Genomic DNA, 24,780 nt, shown 5'->3' with positions numbered 1-24,780 from the left:
TGGAACTAGAGGGATGGTGAGTTTCATGTCTGGCAACAGTGAGTGAGATCCCCAGAGGAACCGTCTGCTGGAAACAACTAAAGCGCTGGATAAAATAATCTTTAAAATGACAGTAAGAAAAAGTAAGCAATACTTGGAGCCCATGAGCTAAGGAAAGCAGGAACTTAGAGAGTTCATTCAGCACTCAAGGTTTCTACTTCGAAAGTATTTGCCAAAGCAATGAATTTGAGCTTCCATTTTAATACGCTCTTGCAGCTAGCAGACGGGAGACAAAGCCTAGGGCATTTCCACTGTGGGGATCCCATAACAAACACTGCTGCTGGAGAAAGCTGGGTCTTCACAAAATTATATCCTCCGTAGAATGGTGAACTAGGAATAAATCCATCTCCGAGGCCCTTCCTACCCTAGCGGCCTGCAAGGAAAATGACTAGTCTTGAGAGGATGGGAACAACTATCTCCACCCATGAGAATTTGTAACCATAAGTCTGCCCATAAGGAGGTTTATAAACTAAAATCATACTCTCTGGGTGAGTCAAAAACACTGAAGCCAGTAATAGAAAATAGTCAAAGCTGCAGATGTTCCCAAGACATCTGGTGGATATAAATGCATGGACCCCCTGGAGAAACCCACCATCAACCTAGGCCAAGAGTTTCCATAGACGTACTTCTAAGAATTACAAGCTCACTTTAAAAAAAAAAAAAAAATCACAAAACAAACAAGAAACAAAGCACCATGAGTGAGATCCAGCATAAACACAGAAGTGTAATGAGACTTGCAAAGACTTCAGATGTGGGAAATATCAGATAGAGTGGGTAAAATTAAATATGTGTAATAGCTTAAAAAGAAAAGAAGACACTGGAAACTTTGTATAAGGAAAAAGACGACTTTTTAAAATGACCAATCCCATTTGAAAAGAACAGATACAACTTCTGGAATGAAAAATATAATACAAGAGACACAAACCTACTGGATGGGTCTAATAACACGAGACAGAGCTGAGGAGTGAACTAATGACTGTAGGAAGTTATCCAGAATGTAAAAGCAGAGAGATGGGAAATACAGAAGAGAGAGAAGGAGTGCAGAGGACAGAGTCAGAAGGTCTAACCCACAACTCATCACAAGAGGAGGATGATGAGACCAAGGCGGAGGCAATGTGTGAGGAGATCTTGAAAATCTGCGAGTTTTCCAGAACTGCTGAAAGGCACCAATCCACAGACTAGGAATCTCACAAAATAACAAATAGGACAAAAAGAAAAGAAAGTCATGGCTGGGCGCGGTGGCTCACGCCTGTAATCCCAGCACTTTGGGAGGCCGAGGCGGGCGGCTCACAAGGTCAGGAGATCGAGACCATCCTGGCTGACACGGCGAAACCCCATCTCTACTAAAAATATAAAAAATTAGTCAGGCGTGGTGGCGGGCGCCTGTAGTCCCAGCTACTAGGGAGGCTGAGGCAGGAGATGGCGTGAACCCAGGAGGCGGAGCTTGCAGTGAGCTGAGGTCGCACCACTGCACTCCAGCCTGGGCGACAGAGCGAGACTCCATCTCAAAAAAAAAAAAAAAAAAAAAGAAAAGAAAGTCATGTCCAGACATATTATAAGAACAGAATGTCACATAAAGAGCTAAAGGTAGCTAGAGGGAAATACTCTCCCACCTGTGGGGCCTCAACAACTGCAAACTGCACTCCTTCCAGGGACCCCATGTGTGCCTCCAGGACCACACTGCTTGTGTGGAAGCCAGGCATTCACGGGCCGCCCTCCCCGAACACAGTGACTGCACCTTACAGGTGGCCACCAGAGACATTCAGACTCTAAGGAAGCCTCACCAGCAGACTTCATAACCCGCGGGCAACCGGGAAGCTCTTTCCAAAACGGAGCTACCTCTGGTTCCTCGGGACCTTGTGGAGGGAAAACCACATCATTACTCAGGTGTATCGTGCAGGCAGAGTCATCCAGTTAGAGAAAGAAGATGTGTCTGTGTAAGGGAAGTGGAAGATGACAGGAATATTCTTCTGCTGGAACTGGGTAGTGGGGACATAAGCATCCACTGGATTTTGATGATTTTAATGCCTCACACATAGGTTATACATATTTGCTTATATCAACTCCATATTTAATAAGCCATTTTTAAAAGAGATGCCAGGCCAGGTGCAGTGGCTCACATCTGTAATCCCGGCACCTTGGGAGGCCAAGGCGGGAGGATCGCTTGAGTCCAGGAGTTCAGGGCCAACCTAGGCAACACAGCCAGACTCTGTCTCTGCAGAAAAAATCAAACAATTAGCCGGGTGTGGTAGCATGTGGCTGTAGTCCCAGATATTCGAGAGGCTGAGGCGGAAAGATCACTTGAGCTTAGGAGTTCGAGGCTGCAGTGGGCTAGGATTGTGCCACTGCACTCTAGCCTGGGGAATAGAGCAAGACCCTGTCTCAAAATAAGTAAATGAACAAAATGAAATGAAGGGATGCCAGCTGCCTAAGGAACACAGGTTGATGCAAGGCCACTCTCCTTCAAAGAAGGTGCCATCAGGAAGCGTCGTGAAAGGCTTCTTCTCCAAATGAACTGCCATTATCCAGGGTAACAAACGTAAACACCTTTATATGACCTTATGCAGAATTTATAAAACTTTTTAGGACTGAAATACACTGATGCTTTCAGACAGTGATCCCTGAATCAAAAATAGTGTCCACTTGAACTGCAGCTCTGTTGGTTTTTAGAAATAAACGAAATTTCAAATGCCACCCTAGCAATAAAGTGCCACACAATGTACACACATTTGTGAAGGAGGGCGCTACCAGAGTCCTCAGGTCTCTCCACAGCACACCCTCCCCCATGGCCTCAGAGGCAGAGGTATCCCCTGGATCTGCACTGTGCCACCAAGGTGACATCTGAACAAAGACGGGTGTGTGTTGGCTGCATAGGGCTAGAACTTTCTGTAAGGCATAAGGGTTCCTCTAGGACATCCGGAAGAGATCGTTCATGGCTTCACTGCTGCTGTAAAGGTTCAACCTCATTAGAAGTTTGTTACTGTCACATGTATTTGCAACACCCTCACTTTTTCTACATTCAATTTTGGGTGTAGGGAAGAGGGGGATATGTAAATAAAACTTTGATATGGTCCAAAGACCTACAGTTCTTTTTTCTCACACATGGAGACTTTTAGGAACCAAAACATTTCAGCTTAGGCCGAGTGCAATGGCTCAGGCCTATAATCCCAGTGCTTTGGGAGGCCAAGGTGGGTGGATTACTTGAGGCCAGGAGTTAAAGACCAGTCTGAGCAACATGGTAAGGTCCCGTCTCTACAAAAAAAATATTTTTAATTAGCCAAGCATGGTGGCATGTGCCTGTAGTCGCAGCTACTTGGGAAGCTAAGGTGGGAGGATCCCTTGAGCTCAGGAATTCAAAGCTGCAGTCAGCTATAATTGTGGCACTCCAGGCTGCACTCCAGCTTGGGTGACAAAGAAAGACACTGACTCAAAACAAAATGAAACGAAACAAAACAAAACAAAAAATTTCAGGTTGCTTAAGAAATTCCCCATAAAATGCAAATAAATACCTCAAGCAGTAGTGATCTTAATATAATTTAGAAATGTTTCAGCTCTCCAAATCTTGTGTCATTGTCTGACTTATTAGGTCCTTAAAAAGGTAAAATAAAGAACCATTGTTAAATGATGAAACATAAACATTTGAATTTGTAAGTCTACTGAGATTCCTTCAAGAGGTTGGCAAAACAGGAGGAACCTTTCACCAGTGCTATACATCTGATCAATCACTTGCATTACATGGCAATTTAGCATTTGCTCATCTGTGTTGGTGTCTATGTGCTGTAGTTTTAGTTTTTGTTTTTTAAGACAACTGTCCTATAACCGTAAGCCATCTAGGACAACCTGGCTTCAAAGTTACATTCAAAGTGACATGCAAGAACCACCACCACTCCTTGTTTGTCTCCTGTCCTTTGCTGTACATTTGGAAGCTTTTCAAAAAGCAAAGTCAGAAATACTCATCCTTCCTTCCCTCATGCCTACAGGCAGCTCACCAAGGATTTTGGTTTCTTTAAAACCAATGTAATAACAGAGGCAGGCAGAAGAAAGAATGCACGCCAGTGTTGTGCACAAGGAAGGCTTGTTCGGGAGACGAACAGAACCCAAGCCTATCGAGACCATATGCTCCACCGCTTACATTCGTCTTCTCTAAAGGCTGACCCTTTAACAGTTATGTAATCCAGTTACTTCATAACCATTTCAATATAGCAAAATGTCCACAAAGAAAAAAAGTTGCCCACCCACCTAAATGCCTTCCATGCTTTGCCCACAGTGGTAATGTGGCAAGAAGTGAAGGAGAAGAGGGGGTGGGGGAGAAGGGGCAAACATGCCCTGCAGTGAAAGCATGGAGAGATGTTATAGTCCAGGGCTTGAAAGAGCCTGTCGATGGCTTGCTCACCTACAAATAGTGTAAGGTGGGTTTCAGCAGAGACACTGAACCTACAACTCTCACCTGTGCACCAGGATGTTTGCAGAGGCTGGGCAGCAACAACAGCCTGGGTTTCACCAGGGCTTCTGCATGAGCTTAGCTCATCAAGCTGCATTGCATTAAGCCTGTGATCCTGGGATGAGCTCAGAGACACAGCTGTCCAAGGTGGAAGTTACAAGACCAAGCGAACCCACGGCTTCTTTAAATAAATATACACATAGACACAAATATGGAATTTAAATAGTCTTAAGACAGTGTAACAAGTAGCCCCCAGAGAGGGATACCACCGCCTATGATGTCAGCCTTTCCCATTATCTTGTCTGTCGCTATTTGGCCCTAGAATCCTGGCTCACCTGTCAGCGAGGCCCACCTGACTCAGATAGCCATGGTCAATTATATGAGAATGAATTATTTAACTCTTAGCTTTATAAATGGAGGAAGGAAGCTTTATAAATGGAATCAATATCTGTTGTGTATTTATTATATACTAGACACTGTGCTAGGTGACTTATTTGCATTCATCTAATTCCCACAGTAATTATGTGAAATTGGTTTATTATCTCATTGTAGAGAGGAGGAAACTGAGGTTTAAAGAAATGGTTTACTCTTCCAAGGCCACAGTTCACAGAGAGAGTCAGGATTCAACCCAGGACTTCAGCCCTCCATGAGATATTATGAATTCTTTGAAAATGGGTGGGCCCCTATTATGGAATGAGACCTATATACAGTTTACTAGAAGTTAGTACAAGAGTTAACATATACAACAAAGTACACACGAAATACAACAACAATAATTTCCAATCTCTCCAACTTCCTGGCAAGAGGCAAGCTCTGTTGGGACTGTATGGATCATCCTTTCTCCCGCAGCCCAGTTCCCTGCACTGATGCACAATGGTGCGCTATGGCCCTTCTAGCTGAAAAGGCCTATATTACTTTCTGCTGAAAATTCTCAGGATGTCTATCTGAATTTGTCCAAGTTCTGACTTTGAATCAGAGTCTCCGTCAACAAGATCTCTAAACACTTTTAAACGTTTCAAGCTTAAAAAGACAGGCTAAGTGTGCCAGGGTAGGACCCACCTTTTACACTTTTACCTTGGCCTGACAGGTGTTCCATGAGTAACCTCTAACATGCTCTCATGAAATCAAAGCCCAACAGAGGTCCAAGGCTTGGGGCCCTGGTGATTTGAACATAGCAAGAAAATTCAGCAAAAGCTCTGAAAGCTCACAATAAACAGAGACTGATGAAGACGATGAAGGTGGAAGCCTGTGAGGACCTGTCTGCTCCTAAATATCTGAGGATCCAGCTCCCCATGGGATCCCCAAAAGAAGATCTGAAGCTCCTGAAGTTTGCATTTTTCCCTAACAAAGAAGGGAAAAACATGTAATTTAATAACTTCTTAACTATATAAGTATGGCCAAAAAGTGTCCATGGAGACACAAAGTTGCCCACCCACAAAAACATCTTGTGTTTAGCCCACAGTGGTAACACGGAAAATGTGACTTGCCTACTGATCTCTAAATGTGTTCTGAAGCAGCAGACAGCTCAGATTACAGAAACCGTTACTAGGCTGTCTGTAAGCCTGGAGGCAGGAAGGGTGCAGAGTGTATTACAGTGAGGGCTGGCCAGGCTCTGTCACCTTTCAGGGCAGCTCTGTGACCCCGGGGCAAGTGCCACCCAGAACAAAGCAAACTGCAATGTAGGGCAGGCTGGATGACATGATCATCAGACTATGCACATTTATGGAGCTTATGTAATGTGCAAGACCCTGTTCTGGTGCTGGCCCTCTGGGCAGTTTAGACCCTTATTCGTTTAAAGGAATTGCTGCTGAGCAACTAGCATCTGTGGTCAAACTTGATCCACTGCACTATCATTTGATAATTCAGAGACAATCTCTGAAGTCCAAAAGGCAATGAGAGAAGACAGGATAGGGTAACATAAAAAATAAGCCAAAAAATTTACTTTTCAGTGCAAATAATCTCCACTGCCAAATTTATTTTCAAGCAAAATGTGAAATCCCAACATATTACAGCCAACTGGAATTTGACCAGGACAGTATTGGAACGTAGTTATCCCAAAAATATAGGTGGAAATTTTAAAGTTAAACATAAATGCAGTTAGAGTTAGAAGAGGGAGGAGGCAGAATACCTGGAAAAATCAATCTCTAATTTTCTCAAATTAAATGCAGCAGTCATTAGTTCTCTAAAGCTCAAGGAAGAATTGATCAAGTCCATTTAACCTAGGAACTATGAACTATATAAAATTACCCAATGAATCTAAGGATGAATCCAGAATGTGAACATCAAAAGCAGCAAAACTGTTAGGAACACAATATATGTCCAAAAGCATTAAGGTTTGAAAAGAACTCAACACCCACATTATAAGCACACAACCTTTTCCACTCCAGAAGCTCATGGTGAGCACCTCACAAAACCACAAGGGACGTTCCTGTTTTGAGATGATTTTCTTACAAAGTTGTCCCCAAAGGAAAGGAGGCCACAGACGACTGAGTGACTATAGCTATGTAGGGTTTTAGGAAGATCATTCCTACATCATGACTCTGGTAGAGATTTATTTCAGTCAAGTACTTCATGCCACAACAGATGTGTGGCTGAGGGGTTAAAATAATGGCGTAGCTAAAATATGTCCACATTTTCTTACTCAGCCTATATCTACCCTGTAGGCCTAGCATGAGACACAACCATGAAAAGGAACAGGAAGGAAATTACATTTAAAAACAAAACACGATGTTTTGCCTTCCAACCTGACTTAGATAAACTGAGCAACGCAAGTGCTCCTTGTTAGAAACTTAATTTCTATGCATAAGGAAATGTCGACTACATACATCAGCTGTCACGGTACATACAACCCAGATGTTTACATCTTTCTAGTCCCCAGAACATGCCCCATGCCAGTGACGCTAAAAATACATTTCTTGTGTGTTTCCTTATACAGTCTGATTTGGGGGCATTAAGCTGAGCAAACAGAGAGGAGGCCAAGGTCTTCTCTTTGTTTTAGGTCTGGGAACTTTTATTCCTGAGAGCCAACGTTTCTTGACCCAGCAAGCCCAAGGGAGAACCAATGCTGGGGCTGTCCCAGCACCTGTACCCATGCCCTCGCCTTTCCTACTGAGGGGCCAGAAACAATCACTGTCTTTCTCATCCCTGCCCATTCAAGTCAGTCCTCGAGGGAAATTTCTACCCATCAGAAAAAGATTACAGAATTCGTGTCATATATTTCTTTCTTTACCCATAATTTTCAAAGAATATGCCCATTTTCTATTAATAGTACACTGATAACCTGTGTGATTATTTATTTATTTTGAGACGGAGTCTCACTCTGTCACCCAGGCTGGAGTGCAGTGGCACGATCTCGGCTCACTGCAACCTCCTCCTCTCGGATTCGAGCGATTCTCCTGCCTCAGCCTCCTGAGTAGCTGGGATTTCAGGTGTGCGTGACCATGCCGGCTAATTTTTGTATTTTTAGTAGAGATGGCTGGTCTTAAACGCCTGACCTCATGATTCACCCGCCTCAGCTTCCCAAAGTGCTGGGATTACAGGTGTGAGCCACTGTGCCCGGCCCTGTGTGATTCTTTTTGAGCACATTTTGCCTTCCCTTTTCAGAAACAGGATCGAAAGCTCAGTGGAGAGAGGCCTTCTGAGCAGGTCCAGTTTTCTCCTCTTCCTTCCGCAGGCTGCACTTGGGCCACTCCTCATAGATCCTGTGTGTGAGAACGCGAGTTCCATGACTTCTATGGGTGAACTAAACCAGGCTTGAAGAATGTTGCTCCCAGAAATCACCGCCATTTTCCTAACTTCCATGTGTTAGCTTTTCTTTGGAAGATCTGAATTTAATTTCATTTTTTCCCAAGCAGATGAAAAGATCACTTGAGCCCTATCTCCACTATCTTCCTGTTTTGTTTTGTTTTGAAGTTTCCCTCTCACTCCTCACCCCAGCCACATTAATCCTCTCCATGCTTTCAGCCATATCTCCCTCCGCCCCAGGCAGTGCCTCTCTGCTCCCATACTCTGCCGTGCAGACAGACAGTCCATCACCAGCCCTGGCTGGGAACCTTAACAGGTGTTGACACTGTCATTCCGCACCAGGAAGGCCAACCCAGCTGACTTCGCCTTTCCTTGTATTTTCAAAGATGTTTTTTTTATTTCAATACTTTTGGGGTACAAGTGGTTTTAATCACGTGGGTGGGTTCTATAGTCATGAATTCTGTAGTGCACCCATCACACAAGTAGTGTACACTGCACCCATTAGGTAGTCTTTTACCCCTCACCCTCTCCCAACATTCCCTCAAACTCTCCAAAGTCCATTATATCAAAGATGATTTCTAATCATATTTATGACTTTCTTTGGAACTCTCTCTAAAGGACTCCTGCATCATAGAACCAAATAGCTTTAGAGCTAGAAGAGACTTTGTGAAGGTTATTCAGCCTTGTACAGAAGAGAAACTGCAGCCCCAGGAGGCTGCATGACACGCAGAAAGTCTCCAAGTTGACTCCTGGGATTTAGCTAAAATCATAGGTCCCCCTTCCCACAAAAACATATTACCTCTTCCATTCTAGATCTAACCATGGAGAGGCTATCCCCACTTTACACAGTTCAGATACAAAAACATTTCAGTTACCATGATTTAGTTAAATAACACCTGCCTCTGAACAATACGGTTCACATTTCAGTTACTGTAACACAGACATACTCGGAGACGCTGCAGATTCAGTTCCAGGCCGCCAAAATAAAGTGAATATTGCAACAAAGTGAGTCACACAGATATTTCGGCTTCCCAGTGCATATAAAAGTTAGGTTTCCACTACACTGTAGTCTCTCTAGCGTGTGATAGCATTAGGTCTAAAAAAGGTACATACCTTAAATCAAAGATACTTCATTGCTAGAAAATGCTAATGATCACCTGAGCCTTCATTGTGTTGTAATCTTTTTGCCGGTGGAGGGTCTTGCCTCAATGTTGATGGCTGCTGAATGATCACAGTGGTGGCTGCTGAAGGCTGGGGTAGCTGTGGCAATTTATTAAAATAAGAAAACAGTGAAGAGTGCCTCATTGATTGACTTTTCCTTTGACAAAAGATTTCTCTGTACATGCAATGCTATTTGATAGCATTTGATCCATGGCAGAACTTCTTTCAAAATTGAAGTCAATCCTCTGAAGCTCTACCAATGCTTTAACAACTAAGTTTATGAAATATTCTAATCCTTTGTTGTCATTTCAACAATATTCACAGCATTTTCACCAGGAGTAGATTTTATCTCAGGAAACCACTTAGTTTGCTTATCCATAAGAAGCAACTCCTTATCCACTCAAGTTTGATCATGAGGTTGCAGCAATTCAGTCACATCTTCAGGCTCCACTTCTAATTTTAGTTCCCTTGCTATTTCTACCTTATTTGCAGTTAGTTCCTCACCAAAGTCTTAAATCCCTCAAAGTCATCCAGGAGGGGTGGAATACAATTCTTTCAAATACCTGTTGTGTTTTTGTTGTTGTCTTTGAGAAAGGGTTTTGCTTTGTTGCCAAGGCTGGAGTGCAGTAGCATGATCATGGCTGACTACAGTCTCGACCTCCTAGGCATAAGTGATCTTCCCACTTCAGCCTCCTGAGCAGCTGGCACCATAGGTGCATACCATGAAGCCTGGCTGTTTTTGTTTTTGTTTTAAATTCTGTGTACAGATGATGTCTCCCTATGTTGCCAAAGGCTAGTCTTGAACTTCTGGGCTCAGGCAATCCTCCAGCCTCAGCTTCCTAAAGTGCTGGAATTACAGGCATGAGCCACTGTGCCTGGCCGATGCTGATATTTTGACCTTCTCTCATGAGTCATGAATGTTCTTAATGGCATCTAGAATGAGGAATCCTTCTCAGAACGTTTTCGATTTACTTTGCCCAGATCCATCAGAAGGATCACTATTTATAGTAGCTATATCCTTAGGAAATTTATTTCTTAAAGAATAAGACTTAAAAGTAAAAATTGCTCCTCAATCCATGGGCTACAGAGTGGATGCTGTGTTAGCAGGCATGAAAATAACATTAACCTCCCTGTATGTCTCTATCAGAGCTCTTGGTGACCAGGTGCATTATCAATGAGCAGCAATACTTTGAAAGGAATCTTTTTTTTTCTGAGCAGTAGGTCTCAACAGTGGGCTAAAAATACATCTATGGATCTATTTTAGATCTGCTGTCATCCAGTTTTGTTGTTCTATTTCTAGAGAACAGGCAGCATAGATTTAGCATGATTCTTTAGGACCCTAGGATTTTTGGAATGGGAAATGAGCATTGGCTGCAATTTAAAGTCTCCAGCTGCATCAGCCCCTAATGAGAAATTTAGCTTGTCCTTTGAAACTTTGAGGCCAGGCATTGACCTCTCCAGCTATGAAAATCCTACATGGCATCTTCTTCCAATAGAGGGCTATTCCATCTACACTGAAAATCTGTTTAGTGCAGTCACCTTCATCAGTGATCTTAGCTAGAGCTTCTGGATAACCTGCTGCAGCTTCTATCCCAGCACTTGCTGCTTTACCCTGCACTTTGATGGTATGTAGATGTTTTCATTGAAACTCATGAACCTACCTCTGCTAGCTTCCAACTTTTCTCCTGCAGCTTCCTCATCTCTCTCAGCCTCCATAGAATTGAAGTGAGTTAGGATCTTGCTCTGGATTAGGCTTTGGCTTAAGGGAATGTTGTGGCTGGTTTGACCTTCTATGCAGACCACTTAAACTTTCTCCACGTCAACAATGAGGCTGTTTTGCTTTCTTATCATTTGTGTGTTCACTGGAGTAGCACTTTTAATTTCCTTTAAGAACTTTTCCTTTGCATTCATAACTTGGCTAACTGCTTGGCACGAGAGGCCTAGCTTTCAGACTACCAGGCTTTCAACCTGCCTTCCTCACTAGGTTTAATCATCTTGAACTTTTGACTTAAAGTGAGAGATGTGCAACTCTTCCTTCCACTTGAACACATAGAGGCCATGGTAGGGTTATTATTTGTCCTAATTTCAATATTCTTGTGTCTTGGAGAATTAGGGGGGCCCAAGGAAAGGAAGAGAAGTGAGGGAACAGCTAGTGGGGCAGTCAGAACACACACAACACTAAGCTCACTGTCTTATATGGGTATGGTTTGTGGTGCCCCAAAACAACTACAATAGTAACATCAAAGATCACGGTATCACAAATGCATGCATGTTTATAGCAGCACAATTCACAATTGCAAAGATATGGAGCCAACCTAAGTGCTCACTGACCAATGAGGGGATAAAGAAAATGTGGTACATATACACAATGGAATACTACTCAACCATACAAAGGAATGAAATAATGCCTTTTGCAGCAACTTGGATGGAGGCTATTGTTCCAAGTGGAGTATCTCAGGATAAGTATCATATGTTCTCACTTATAAGTGGGAGCTAAGCTATGAAGATGCAAAGGCATAAGAATGATATAATGGACTATGGGGACTTGCCGTGGAAGTTGGGAGGAGGGTAAGAGATAAAAGACTAAATATTGGGTACAGTGTACAGTGCTCGGGTGATGGGTGCACCCAAATTTCAGAAATCACCACTAAAGAACTTATCCATGTAACCAAGACCACCAGGAACACCCCAAAAAACCTATTAAAATAAAAATTTTAAAAATTAAAATTAAAAAGAATTTTAAAAAAGATCACTGTCACAGATCACCATAACATATAATAAGAAGTTGAAAATATCACAAGAATTGCCAAAATGTGGCACAGAGACATGAAATGCACCCATGCTACTGAGAAGATGGCACTGAGAGACTTGCTCCATGTGAGGTTGCCATACACTTTCAACTTGTAAAAAACACGGTATCTGTGAAGCACAGTAAAGCGAGGTACTCCTGTATAGTCACCGTCAGCGCCAAAACTGCAGACTTCACAGCTAGCACTTCTGCCATGCAGATCACCATGCAAATGACAGATGAGTGCCATGGTCAGTGACCAAGCAGGTCACTTCTCTCAAAGTCTGTTGGCGACTGGTTACCATGCCAATTTAAAGTCACCAGCTGCATTAGCCCCTAATGAGAAATTTAGCCTGTCCTTTGAAGCTTTGAGGCCAGGCATTGACCTCTCCAGCTATGAAAATCCCACATGGCATCTTCTTCCAATACAGGGCTATTCCATCTACAATGAAAATCTGTTGTTTAGTGCAGCCACCTTCATCAGGGATCTTAGCTAGAGCTTCTGGATAACCTGCTGTTTCTCAGGTACAGAATGCAAAGTATGTAGCTCTGTTGGTCCCTGTCACCCAGGGGTAAATGTATGTGATGTTTATAAAAACGGGTCATCAAAAGAGGAAAACCACCAACAAAGATAAAAGTGCAGCAAAGAAATAAAAAGTCCTGCTGGAAGTGAAATTCAAGCCTACCATAAATGGAGTTATAGAAGAAACAGCTGGGGCGGGGAGAGGGGGGAGGGATAGCATTGGCAGATATACCTAATGTAAATGACGAGTTAATGGGTGCAGCACACCAACATGGCACATGTATACATACGTAACAAACCTGCACGTTATGCACATGTACCCTAGAACTTAAAGTATAATAATAAAAAATAAATAAAAAAGAAGAAGAAACAGCTGCCTGCAGGATGGTGGCCAGGCTGCAGTGAGACTCCTGTCCTGCCCAGGGGAAGGTGAGCTCAGGAGGAAAGTGGCTGTAAGGAAAGGGACAAAGACGGCCTGGAGGAAGCAATGCCAGGAAACAAGTTCACATTAAAGAAACTCTTGGAGATACTTTACAATGCTGAGAGCACACAGGAGAACAGGTGGGAAGTGGATCCACACTGAGGAGGGAGTGTGACAGCTCGCGCCGTGCAGGAAGGCTGCTCACCCCACACTGCGAGTGACAGGATGAGAGGAGGCGGCACTGCTCAGACCACTTGGGATCTAGTCTCACCAAGAAACAGCATGCTTCCGTTCTCAAGGTCACTAGTGGTTTTTTTTGTTTTTTGTTTTTTGTTTTTTTTTGAGACAGACTCTTGTTCTGTCACCCAGGCTGGAATGCAGTGGCACGATCTCGGCTCACTGCAAGCTCCGCCTCCCAGGTTCACACCATTCTCCGGCCTCAGCCTCCCAAGTAGCTGGGACTACAGGCACCCGCCACCACACCTGGCTAATTTTTTGTATTTTTAGTAGAGATGAGGTTTCACTGTGCTAGCTAGGATGGTCTCGATCTCCTGACCTCATGATCCGCCCGCCTCGGCCTCCCAAAGTGCTGGGATTACAGGCGCGAGCCACCACACCCGGCAAGGTCGCTAGTGTTTTAAATTACTAGTATGCTAAGTAAATACCAGTTCTACTATCACTTGCCATTTCCCTATGCATTTACAATTGATGGTAGAAAAGTTTTTAATGCTGTGACCAAAAATATGCTTGAAGGTCAGGGCAGCAATTATAATTTTTCCTCCTGACTATTAACATCACTTTGCATGGTTTCAATTCACAGGGCCATTTTTATGGTTCCACATTACTGTGCAAAGTGAGAGCCGTGAGCATTAGATACGCAGTATCAACTCCAGCACCCAAGTACAAAGTTCTTCTGCTTAATTCTGTTCCTATTGGGACTAGCCTGAAGATCTCCTTTTCTCTGCTGGGAGAATCTAACTGAGGCTTCGCTTGTGGGTAACCAGCTCCTACTGCCTAGGGGAATTAAGAGACATTTTTATATTTCTTTATTCAGAAGGACTCACCATCTCTTAGAGCCCCCACAGCATGCCAGGGACGATGCCGGCACATAGTCTGGTGTGGGGACAATGGATGGCAACCCGAGATCCCTGTCCCCGTGCCCGTCCCCATCCTCATGGCAGTGCTGGAGTCCAGGTCTCCGGACTCAAGCCACCCTCTCCATCCACCCCTGGTCGGTGCATGTGTCCTCTAGTGGGAAGGTGAAGCTTCTTACTAAGGGTGGATATTCCCAAGTCAGAATCCATCAAAAACAGCAAGGACAATAATGGGGCATGTCTGTGGGAATGGCGGCACAGGGTTATCAACCAACAGCTGGCAGTATAAGCCACACCCATGCCTCTCTCGGAAGAGAATGTGAGTATTCTAAAAATATAGAATGGCCAAGCGGGGTGGTTCTTTCACGCCTGTAATCCCAGCACTACTAAAAGTACAAAAATTAGCCAGGCGTGATAGCGCATGCCTGTAATCCCAGCTACTCAGGAGGCTGAGGCAGGACAATTGCTTGAAGCCCCGAGGCAGAGGTTGCAGTGAGCTGAGATCGTGCCACTGCACTCCAGCCTGGGTGACAGAGTGAGACTCCGTCTCAAAAACACAAAATAAAATAAAATAAAAATAAAATTATAGAATGAATGCAATATTCTAGATGGCTTAGTTCTCTCTGAGTTTGCAACTGTTCATCTACAGACAGTGGACACTTTTCTTAAAAGCCATGGTCTTCATCTGACGAATGCCACTGTGAATGCTACACCCGTGAACCAGAGCAACCTATTAGTGATGCTTTAGGTTGATAAAAGCAGGGAACTGTCTTGTTTGAATTTGGATCTGGTGTCCAAGTCTCTGTTTTTGAGAGGGGAGTGTAGCATAGGGAACAGAGAACGGACTTTGGGGCCAGATTGCCCAGCTCAATTCTTGGCTCCACCACTTACCACTTGTGTGATTCAAGGCGAGATATGTGACCTGCGTGAGCCTCCCTCCCTCAGCTCTAGGGTGGAGACAGTAATTATGCTAACTTTATAGAGTTGTGGGGAGGACTACATGAGTTCATTTCTACAAAGCGCCTGGCATGTATTATGTACTATATAAGCCTTGCCTATCATTAGTAATGTTATTGAAAAAATAAATCTTTAAATATAGTATATCCATGTTACATAAAATCTGGAAAATGAAGAACAAATCATTTTACTCTATCATAACTACTCTCATAATTATTTGTTTTGAGTCATTTTTAAATAATTAATTTTTACTTAGTTTTTGTTTTTTAAAACAAGAGCCAGTCTTTCCTTTCTCATCTCCTGACAGATGTACAGCCTAGGAGGCCTGCCCAAAATAAAACCAAACTCACTTCAGAAAGGGGCTCCATCCACGCACACATGCCTGGGCTGCCTGCTTCCCCTCTGGCACATCCCGCCCCTGTGATAATTTCATCTCACACGGGGCTGCTTTCCACTGGATCCACAGGTCTCCTGCACAGCAAGGAAGCCCCCTTCTGGTCCTCTCTCCTCTTTCCCCTTCAGATCTGTTTCCCTTACTTGATAATTAAAGTAGAAAAATACAGAAGATTTTTTCAAAGTCTCCATTCTCATTAAAAGTCTTTAGGGTAATTTTACTTAGGAGAAGGGACCCTCATACACCTGGCCGTTTGTTCAAGCACCTGGTGGCAGGCACCACGCTGCCGGCTGGGAACAATGGCAGGTTGCCAGCTATCTGTAGAAAAGGATTTTCAAAGGCTGCACAGAATTGAGATGCTGCCGAAGCAGAAAGTGCTGCACTTTTCAATGCTGCCATTTCCAACAGTTAGTACCTAGGGCCATCCTCCATGTAACTGAAGAAAAAACCCCGGAGGTAAGCTTAAAACATTAAATGCCCTTAGTATCCATCTCCACTTTCAGATGTACATGCTTTAAACGTTTTATCACACAACATCGGTTGATGGTGGCCATAGATAAACCACAGGAGACAGAATTCATGCAGTCGAAACTTGGAATTCCATGTAATACCATCAGCCTCTCAGGTTCATGTTAATACAAGCACATATACCTGACTGATGCCACAAAGCCTGCTCTCTCTCGCCTTTCCTTCTCAAGCCTTTCCTCCCCTAAATTATTTCTGCTACAGCAGATAGCTACTGTGTGCACTGACCTCCAACAACTGGGATCCCAGCCTGTGGCTGCCAGCCACACTGCTTCAGGAGTGACCAGACGGGTGAAGTTCCCCACCAGCTGTGCTCTGAGGATGGCTCAGGAGAAGTCAAAATCCACCCCGAAGCACTGAGAAGACCTGTTTCATAGACAGATCACGTCCATGGGTGTGGCCTGTACAGTCCTCCCAGTGGGGTTCCTGTTTGGTGTCAAACCTGTGCACTTCAGGCAGCCGTGGCCCAAGCTAGCTGAGAGTGGGTGAGAAGCAGAGCTACACAGCTTGTTCCTTTGCCACAGGCTGGATGCTACTTTATCTTTTCCCCTACTTACTTTTTTCTTCTATAAAGAGTCGACAAATAATTAAGAATTTACTAGGCAGTCATATTGTACACTTATGAGCTCAGCACACAATTAAAATGTTTTAAATGACTTGGTGCCTAGTACGAACTTCATACACAAAAGTTTGGTAGTATACATACCAATATTTGGTATTCAGTTATGGGTGTGTAAAAGAATTAGTAAATCTTAAACCCAAATAAAAGCATTTTAGAAAAGAGGCATCACAAAAGGCATCTGGACACAGTCCCAAGAGCTGGTGAATCGGTCAGGACCAGCACAGAGGCTAGTGGGACAGAATTTTAAAAGATGTGGCACCAGCTGATAAAAACTAAAGCACTAAGTAGTAAGAGTATCAAAACTAACAGGACATGTAACTTTAAGTCAGGAGCTAAAGAAAACACAGGAGAGCTGACAATCAGAGCAGCTGAAATAGTTTTCCGTACCTCACTGCAAAAACTTTCACAATGAGTATTTGCTACTCTGGTGATGGTTCAAAGCCTTCTGGGAATTTGCAGCATTACACAAGATGTCACTTTCTCCCCTCAATTTGCCTGTGGCGCCTACCTGGACTTCTCGGCTGTGTAGGCACCAATTTCAAAGAGGTCTGAAGCCAGTGGAGTAAAAGCATTTTAAGTGTGATGTTTTCTTAGGTTGAACGTATCAAACACACATTTCTAGTACAATTCCAAATGTTTCAAAATATTAGTTGCTAAAAATCTTGAAATGAAAGCTCTGTTATTACAGAATGCCCCTGTTTTTATCATGCGTTAAACCAAATCAACCCCCACCCCATTCCCTGGCTCTCAGAGAGAGGGACGTGCATGTGTGAGCGAGTGTGGGGCGTCCTGTGCACACACAGGCACGTCATGTTCCTCCTCTCACTCCGGACTCCTCGGGTTTCTGTGGATTATTAATAATACCCACCCACCTGGCTGGCAGACTTTTCACAACACACCCTACAAGATTCTGCAAAAAAAAGCAACACAATTTGAAAATACACAATGCCAACCTCCGGAGGAGGGAAAGAGAAAGAAAGGAATTAAGGGTGAGACCCAGATAGACAGACAGACAGACAGGCTCAAGGAAACTGTGTTCCCTGGGGTCTGGGCCGTGCAGCCGTCGGCAGGTACTCAGCCCTTCTCGGCTGCAGACTTGCTTAGCATGGCAATCGGCTGTCTGCCCAGGAGGATGAGGTAATGTCTAGGTTTAATGCCAAAATCTCTCTCACTGGCAGGACACATCGGGTAAATATTTCTACTGCAGGAGACCACATTCATTTGATGCTGCTGCCAGTTTTATTATTGTTATTATGCTCATTAATATTAATACTCAGCCACTGTACCTATTTAAGATTGAAGAGGAGAAAGGCAAGGTTTTGCTGAAATGATAGCAGGTGCAGGGGGAAGAAAGTAGCCCCCTACTCTACCCCCCGGCCTCAATCTCCCCCTAACAACAGTCAGCACCAGCCTTCTGCAATCCCTTCCATCATCCTCAGCTGCACAGAGACCCCCTGCAACTTCCTCTCCAGGTGGCTGTAAATCTGGGACCTAGCAGTGACAATGGGTTTGGGGCAGGTGGGCATGAGGGGCTTGAAGGCTCCTTCAAGCGACCTTCATAGTTATAATATTTGAAAACGTAGGAGAATTTATGGGTCAGATTGCCAATGGTTTCTTCTCCCTTCTAAAAACCAATTCTAAATTTGCTTCGCCGTATTTTTGATGATCTGTTTTATGGCCTCACAAACTTCCAGCCGGTTCCCTCGATGATCTCGTCTCTGTGGTTACGGTCAACAATCCACATTCGTGTTGTGGCATATCATCTCACAGAAGCATTTAAAGAAGCTCAGGGCTTCTTTCCTCTGATGTAGATTTTCTCCATTGTTACTCGACGAGGCTCTGACATCAGCCTCCTTTCAGTTCAAAAGACAGGACGTTTTTCTGGGAGTCAGGAACTGAATGCAGAACTTCCCACGGGCTTCACAAAGGACCGCCGAAAGGGACAGTCACACACTGCCATGGACGTGGTCTCCTCTCTGAGGAGCTGGGAATAACGCTGCCCTCCCACAGGCACTGCTCCTAGGAGGGGCGGGAAAGCATGATGCCAAGGGGCAGTTTCAAAACCAGGTCCCGGGGAGCAGCAGCGTTACGTGTGGACAACATGAAAGAGCACCTAAGACCCAACGCTGTCCTGCAATGAGACAGAGACGCAGCCACTGTCCCGCATGGCCCCACGGGCAGAGGAGGCGCTCCAGAGGAGGGACTTTGAGAGACAACGCAATGTGCCTGCTGCGGGAAGTCACAAGACAGCTGCTATTCCCGGGCCATCAGGGCCAGGCCAGCCTGGCTAGCTGCTGAGAGGGTCTGCACAGTGACTCCATGAGGTTAGCAAAATCTATACATTTTTGAAGCCTAGCAACCTTTCCTAAACAGTTTTTTTTTAAAGACCAAAACATCGCATTGTAAGGAGTTTCAGGTTATTCCCAACATTTCCAAATGTCAAGTCTTGGACAACATGTCTGCACCAAACATGTGCTTCTAAATAGAAAACCGAAAGTCCCTGTCAATCAGATAGGTAACACTCTGGAGAGGAGGAGGAAAGGAAGTGAGACAGTGCTCGTGTCTTTTGTCATTAGGACAGTGGAGATGCGGCTGCTTGACCCAAGAATCATACTGTAAGGACAGCTGAGAGCAAAAATGGAAAGGGAGCGTGGAGGTTTTCACAGCAGGATGTGTGTGGGCAGAAGGATTCTCCAGTGTCCACGGCAGGATGTGTGTGGGGAGAAGGATTCTCCAGTATCCATGGCGGGACGTGTGTGGGGAGGATTCTCCAGTGTCCACGACGTGACATGTGTCGAGAAGGATTCTCCAGTGTCCACAGTGGGACATGTGTGTGGAGATGGATTCTCCAGTGTCCATGGCGGGACATATGTGGCGAGAAGGATTCTCTGGTGTCCACGGCAGGACGTGTGTGGCGAGAAGGATTCTCCAGTGTCTATGGCTGGGGACGTGTGTGGCGAGAAGGATTCTCCAGTGTCCACGGCAGGACGTGCGTGGCGAGAAGGGTTCTCCAGTGTCCACAGTGGGACGTGTGGCAAGAAGGATTCTCCAGTGTCCACAGTGGGACGTGCGTGGCGAGAAGGGTTCTCCAGTGTCCACAGTGGGACATGTGTGTGGAGATGGATTCTCCAGTGTCCATGGCGGGACGTATGTGGCGAGAAGGATTCTCTGGTGTCCACGGCAGGACACGTGTGGCGAGAAGGATTCTCCAGTGTCTATGGCTGGGGACATGTGTGGGGAGGATTCTCCAGTGTCCACAGCAGGACGTGTGTGGCGAGAAGGATTCTCCAGTGTCCACAGTGGGACGTGTGGGGAGAAGGATTCTCCAGTGTCCACAGTGGGATGTGTGTGGGGAGAAGGATTCTCCAGTGTCCACAGCGGGACGTGTTTGTGGAGAAGGATTCTCTAGTGTCCACGGCGGGACGTGTGTGGGGAGAAGGATTCTCCAGGGTCCACGGCGGGACGTGTGTGGGGAGAAGTGTTCTCCAGGGTCCACAGCGGGACGTGTGTGGCGAGAAGGATTCTCCAGTGTCCACAGTGGGACGTGTGTGGGGAGAAGGATTCTCCATTGTCCACAGTGGGACGTGTGTGGCGAGAAGGATTCGCCAGTGTCCACGGCGGGACGTGTATGGGGAGAAGGATTCTCCGGTGTCGTTTTCCCTGGCCCCTCACTCCCAGCTGACAAAGTATTTCTTCCCATTGTAGCTTTGGTTTTCAGAAGTCAGCCTTCTTTCCTCCCAAAAGAGAGGGCTTTCCTCACATAAAAGAAAATTAAGGCTCCCCCATATGTGTTTTGACCTGGTATTATGGCATGAAAGCCACTTGCACCTTCTTACAAAGTCTTAGTGAACTACTTTTGAAAAATGGTAATAATTAAAAAGGGTTAAAAATACACAGTAGTCAGCCTTTTAAAAACATTACAAGACTGACACAGCAGGCATGTGAAAAAAGAAGGGGGAAAAAAAAAACACTAAAAAAGCCACCCTTTGGCCAGGCACAGTGGCTCACGCCTATAATCCCAGCACTTTGGGAGGCCGAGGCGGGAGGATCACTTGAGGCCAGGAGTTCATGACCAGCCTGGGCAACATAGTGAGACCTTGTCTCTACAAAAAAACAAACAAATTAGCTAGGCATGGTGGCATGTCCCGGTAGTCCCAGCTATTCCGGAGGCTGAGGCAGGAGGATTGCTTGAGCCCGAGAAGTCAAGACTGCAGGGAGCTGTGATCACTGCACTCCAGCCTGGGTGACAGAGTGAGATCCCATCTCTAAAAAATAAAAAGAACCCTTCTTTAAGTTGAAATAAAAGGAAGCTAAATAAAATGCTCTGTAACTAAGCAGTCTCCACTTTATTTAGACTAGAGAATGCTCATTATGAGTCAAGCAGCAGGCTGGATGGAAATTACTAATTAATTGAACATTATGGCTTAAAACACATTAATTCATCTTACTTACTGCCTTTCTTGAATACATGCACATTTCTTAGGTTTTGTTAAGCTAATGAAAGGCCATGTTTAAAGGTTATTAATGGGGAAGTTCTCATTCTGAGGTTGCTTGGCTTCACCTGTCTTCAAGTCCACTGGGGTGCTCAGGTTCGGGCTGGCTGCCTTGAGATTTGCTGGACAAATAGATGTATGGGCATGACATTTTATACTACGTGGTTTTAATTTTCGTTTGCATTAATGCAGTGGTTTTATGGTAACTGCCACAAACCTTGAAATCACACCCTTTCCCTCCCACCTCCCAATCCCTTTATTAACCTCGAGTATGGGGGACTTTGACTCCAATACCAGACCCAAGAGTCAGATTTCTGTGGTGTGCTCCTCTCAGAAAACATCAAATGATGTGACCCAGTTCAGTGCTGATGCTTGAGTCTCCCTAACTCTAAACACTAAATTTAACTGGATACTTTAAAGGTTGAAGTTTGATCTCCTCCATTCTTCCTCTCCACAGGGGACATGGCTCAACTTCCACACGAAAGATTTAGGTCAGATGAAAAGATGGTATTAAAAATCTTCAACAAAAGATTTGTTAAGCATTAGACTGTGCTATTACCCGTAGAAACCTCATCCCCTGAAAATCTTTTAATAGAATCAAGAGGAGACTGGGGTCATCTAATCCACCCCCCGACTTCAGGCCAGACCCCACTAAAATTGTTCTGGGCAGTAAGGCCGCCACATTTTTAAGGTGGATGTTTTGTGTTTCCAGGGGAACAGACTCCACCATCTTCCTGAATAACGCAGACGATTTCCTGACAGTCTCCACGACTCAGGATTTATTTCCTTATGATTAACCTAAATCTCCAAAGCCACCATAGCGCTCACTTCCTCCTGTGCCCTCACTGGTACCCATGGCGAACAGCTGGTACCTGTCCCCTGCATACTCACCTTCCCTGTCCCTCCATACGCAGCCAAATCTCCTAGAGGCAGAGAAGGGAGGCCAGACGGGTGGTGAGAGCGCCAGGAGAACCTGCAGTGTATTACAGGATTTAGAAGGGGCCTGGGGAGCTGGGGAGGATGACAAATCTGTGGGAAGAAACTCCACAAGGGTCTGGCAGCTGGAGGCTGAGGCCACCCAACTGAGCTAGAAGGTGATGGAGGTCTTCGCGCTCTCTGAACACTGCGCAGTGAGAGTGCTGGTGACGCCGCCGTGTGATCCAGGCAGAGAAACAATCCTCCGAGTTACAGTCACCATCTCAGCACAAAATTAGTAACTTGACTTCCAAAAGACAGGGCTGGGCCCTACGACCTTTGAAGTCTTCTCTTGTTCTAGAATTTGTGAGTCTATTAACCTATTCCTGAGCCATCTTCACCACTCTAAAGGTTATTGACCCAATTCTTCGAGGCAGCTGAGGGAAGATTTCAGAATTCTCAGTGTATTTCTTCCCTTTTTACTAAGCCACAGTATTAGTGACACCATCTTACACTTCAGGAATGGGGGAAATATGCCTTGGTATTTCCTCTAAAAAATAACTAAGTGGGATCCCTCAAGGGACAGCACCAAAGCTGCTTCCTAGGCTGATGAATAGAAAACATTTGTTGACTGAAGGCAGGCTCAGAGAAACAGACAAGATATATTTACAATCTCAATTGTCTGTAGCATTTTAAGCCCTGAGATTCGTCAACTAAAGAAGGAAAGTGATTTGGGTTGCGTTCCTATCTCAGAGCCCTCCCCTCACCGTATTCGTCTCGCTGGCCCTGGAACTGAAACCACCTCCCCACGCAGGGAGGAAGGCCGCGAGACAAAATGATTCCTGATTGTAATTTACGATGAAACTCTAGATTTACTGGTGTACACTGGAATTTTAATAGTCTTTCCTCTGAATCCTGCTGCATAGCCCTTCTGAATAGTCCCATACATGTATATTCAGAGGTCATTTTCTCAGACAATGATTCACTCACTGTGAAAACTTGGCAGACTGGAAATCTCTCCTTGATGCCAAATGAGACCTTAAGGGCCACCCTAACTGCCAAGCTGGGAGGCGGGTCGCAGGGATGAAGGCAAACGGGGTTCGCTTGTGCCTTAAGCTGAATATGAGCCCATTCGGTTCCCTCTCACTAGTGTAACAACAGGAAAAAGCGGCCTTGAAGGACCACACATATAGGAAGAGAGGGTGAATTACAAATTACCATTGTTGAAGACTTCGTGAACAATCATTTAGTAATTCATTGATAAAGCCTTCATCTTGGGAGGCGCTAGGGGCACCCAAACTTCCTTAATTCCCACTATGTCATTTATTCAGTGTGTATGTGTATATATATACTGAATATATATACTTTTAATGATATATATTTTATATATATTTTATATATATCATTATATATAATATAATATATATATATATATATTTTAGTGGAGATGGAGTCTTACTGTGTCTCCAGGCTGGAGTGCAGTGGTGCGATTTCTCACTGCAGCCTTAGTCTCCTGGGGCTCAAGGGATCCTCCCACCTCAGCTTTCCAAACTGCAGCAATTACAGGTGTGCACCACCATACCCAGCCTCAATGTATATTTTCTATAAAACAGGCAAATGCGAAGATGTCTTATGAGAGCAGATGTATCTGACTTGTTTTATGAAACTCAGGTAGGCTTGGGAGAAGCGCTTTAGAGTTTTGGCGGCACACTGCAGTGTGAACTCATCAGGAAAAAACCTCTAGACTTCAGCTCCTCAGTTCTCCACCTGAGACTGCTGGAAATGAATATGTTTCCTGAAGCTGTTTTATTTTTTTTCTTAACTGATGTCCCTTGAAGCAGAAGTTGAATGAAGATTTTATTTCCTCTCTCGGTGAATATATGCTTTTGTGTCAGACAAGCTAAAAGACAGCAGGTTGGGATACAGTGAATGTCAATATTTAATTGCACCTTCCTTTTCCACCTGTCAACCACAATGCCTCCTCTCAGCAGAGCCATCGCCACTGCCCTGCTCCTTCTCCCCAAACTCATGTCCAGGTCATGTTGGCTGTCAGCTGTGCTCTGAGCACAGGAAGGAGGAGGCACTGTGGGATGGCCAGGAAGGCGGCCTCCACACCATAAGGCAGGATTGCGGCACCGCATCACCATGTCTGGACCACATGCCTCCATGCTGGGCCCTGCCAGGGCTTCTCAGAAGCAGGGACCCCCCCCGGGTGGCCCCACACACAGATGGGAGGAAGCAGAGGGCCCACGGGCTGAGTGAGGTCCTGGACAAGGACCACGGGGCTGGAGGCAGGGACGGCACGGCTGGGCTTTGACCGCCTCCCTCTGCTGTTCTGTGCCCCTCTTCCCAGCCGCGGATGAAGTAAAGAGGCCATGTCCAGCTCTGAGCCCCAGACGGGAGAAAAAAAATCATTTCATCTCCACTCCTCTCGGTTCCTTGCTTAAAGAAGAAAAGCTCTTATGTGACCAGTCATGCACAGTGTCCTATGCCTTAATGAAACGATGCCATTCAAATATTGGAAAATATTTCCAAAGCATTCAAAGCAATGCCCAGCTAAGAACAGCATTCTTCTCAGAACCTTAGCAACACCAAAGCCGGAAGCCTCACTGGTGCACAGTGCAAAAGAGGAAACATGATTTGTTTTTCCATAAAATATTTCT

General features: G+C 44.9%; 1 protein-coding gene across 11 annotated transcripts in view; it reads right to left on the bottom strand.

Annotated features, from left to right (window-relative positions):
- Window positions 1-24,780, bottom strand: part of LDLRAD4 (low density lipoprotein receptor class A domain containing 4) — a 445,676-nt gene that overhangs the window by 142,337 nt on the left and 278,559 nt on the right. The window contains exon 1 of one of the 11 annotated variants that reach the window (XM_055239588.2): window positions 22,094-22,127. The exons of 7 other annotated variants lie outside the window; for them this stretch is intronic. Coding sequence is in view for 1 of the 4 variants with exons in the window: in XM_055239465.2 (XP_055095440.1) it covers window positions 1,824-1,836 (13 nt within the window). In the remaining 3 variants the exon portion in view is untranslated. Of the gene's footprint in view, window positions 1-1,777; window positions 1,895-9,381; window positions 9,465-22,093; window positions 22,128-24,780 lie in introns of those variants that run through there. 3 more of the 11 variants (XM_055239549.2, XM_055239578.2, XM_055239465.2) reach the window with 3 other exon arrangements.

Source organism: Symphalangus syndactylus, chromosome 1 (genome assembly GCF_028878055.3).
Source record: "Symphalangus syndactylus isolate Jambi chromosome 1, NHGRI_mSymSyn1-v2.1_pri, whole genome shotgun sequence".
In the NCBI taxonomy this organism is placed as follows: domain Eukaryota; kingdom Metazoa; phylum Chordata; class Mammalia; order Primates; family Hylobatidae; genus Symphalangus; species Symphalangus syndactylus.
Note: the sequence above shows the minus strand (reverse complement) of the source record. Positions and strands in the feature narration are given on the sequence as shown.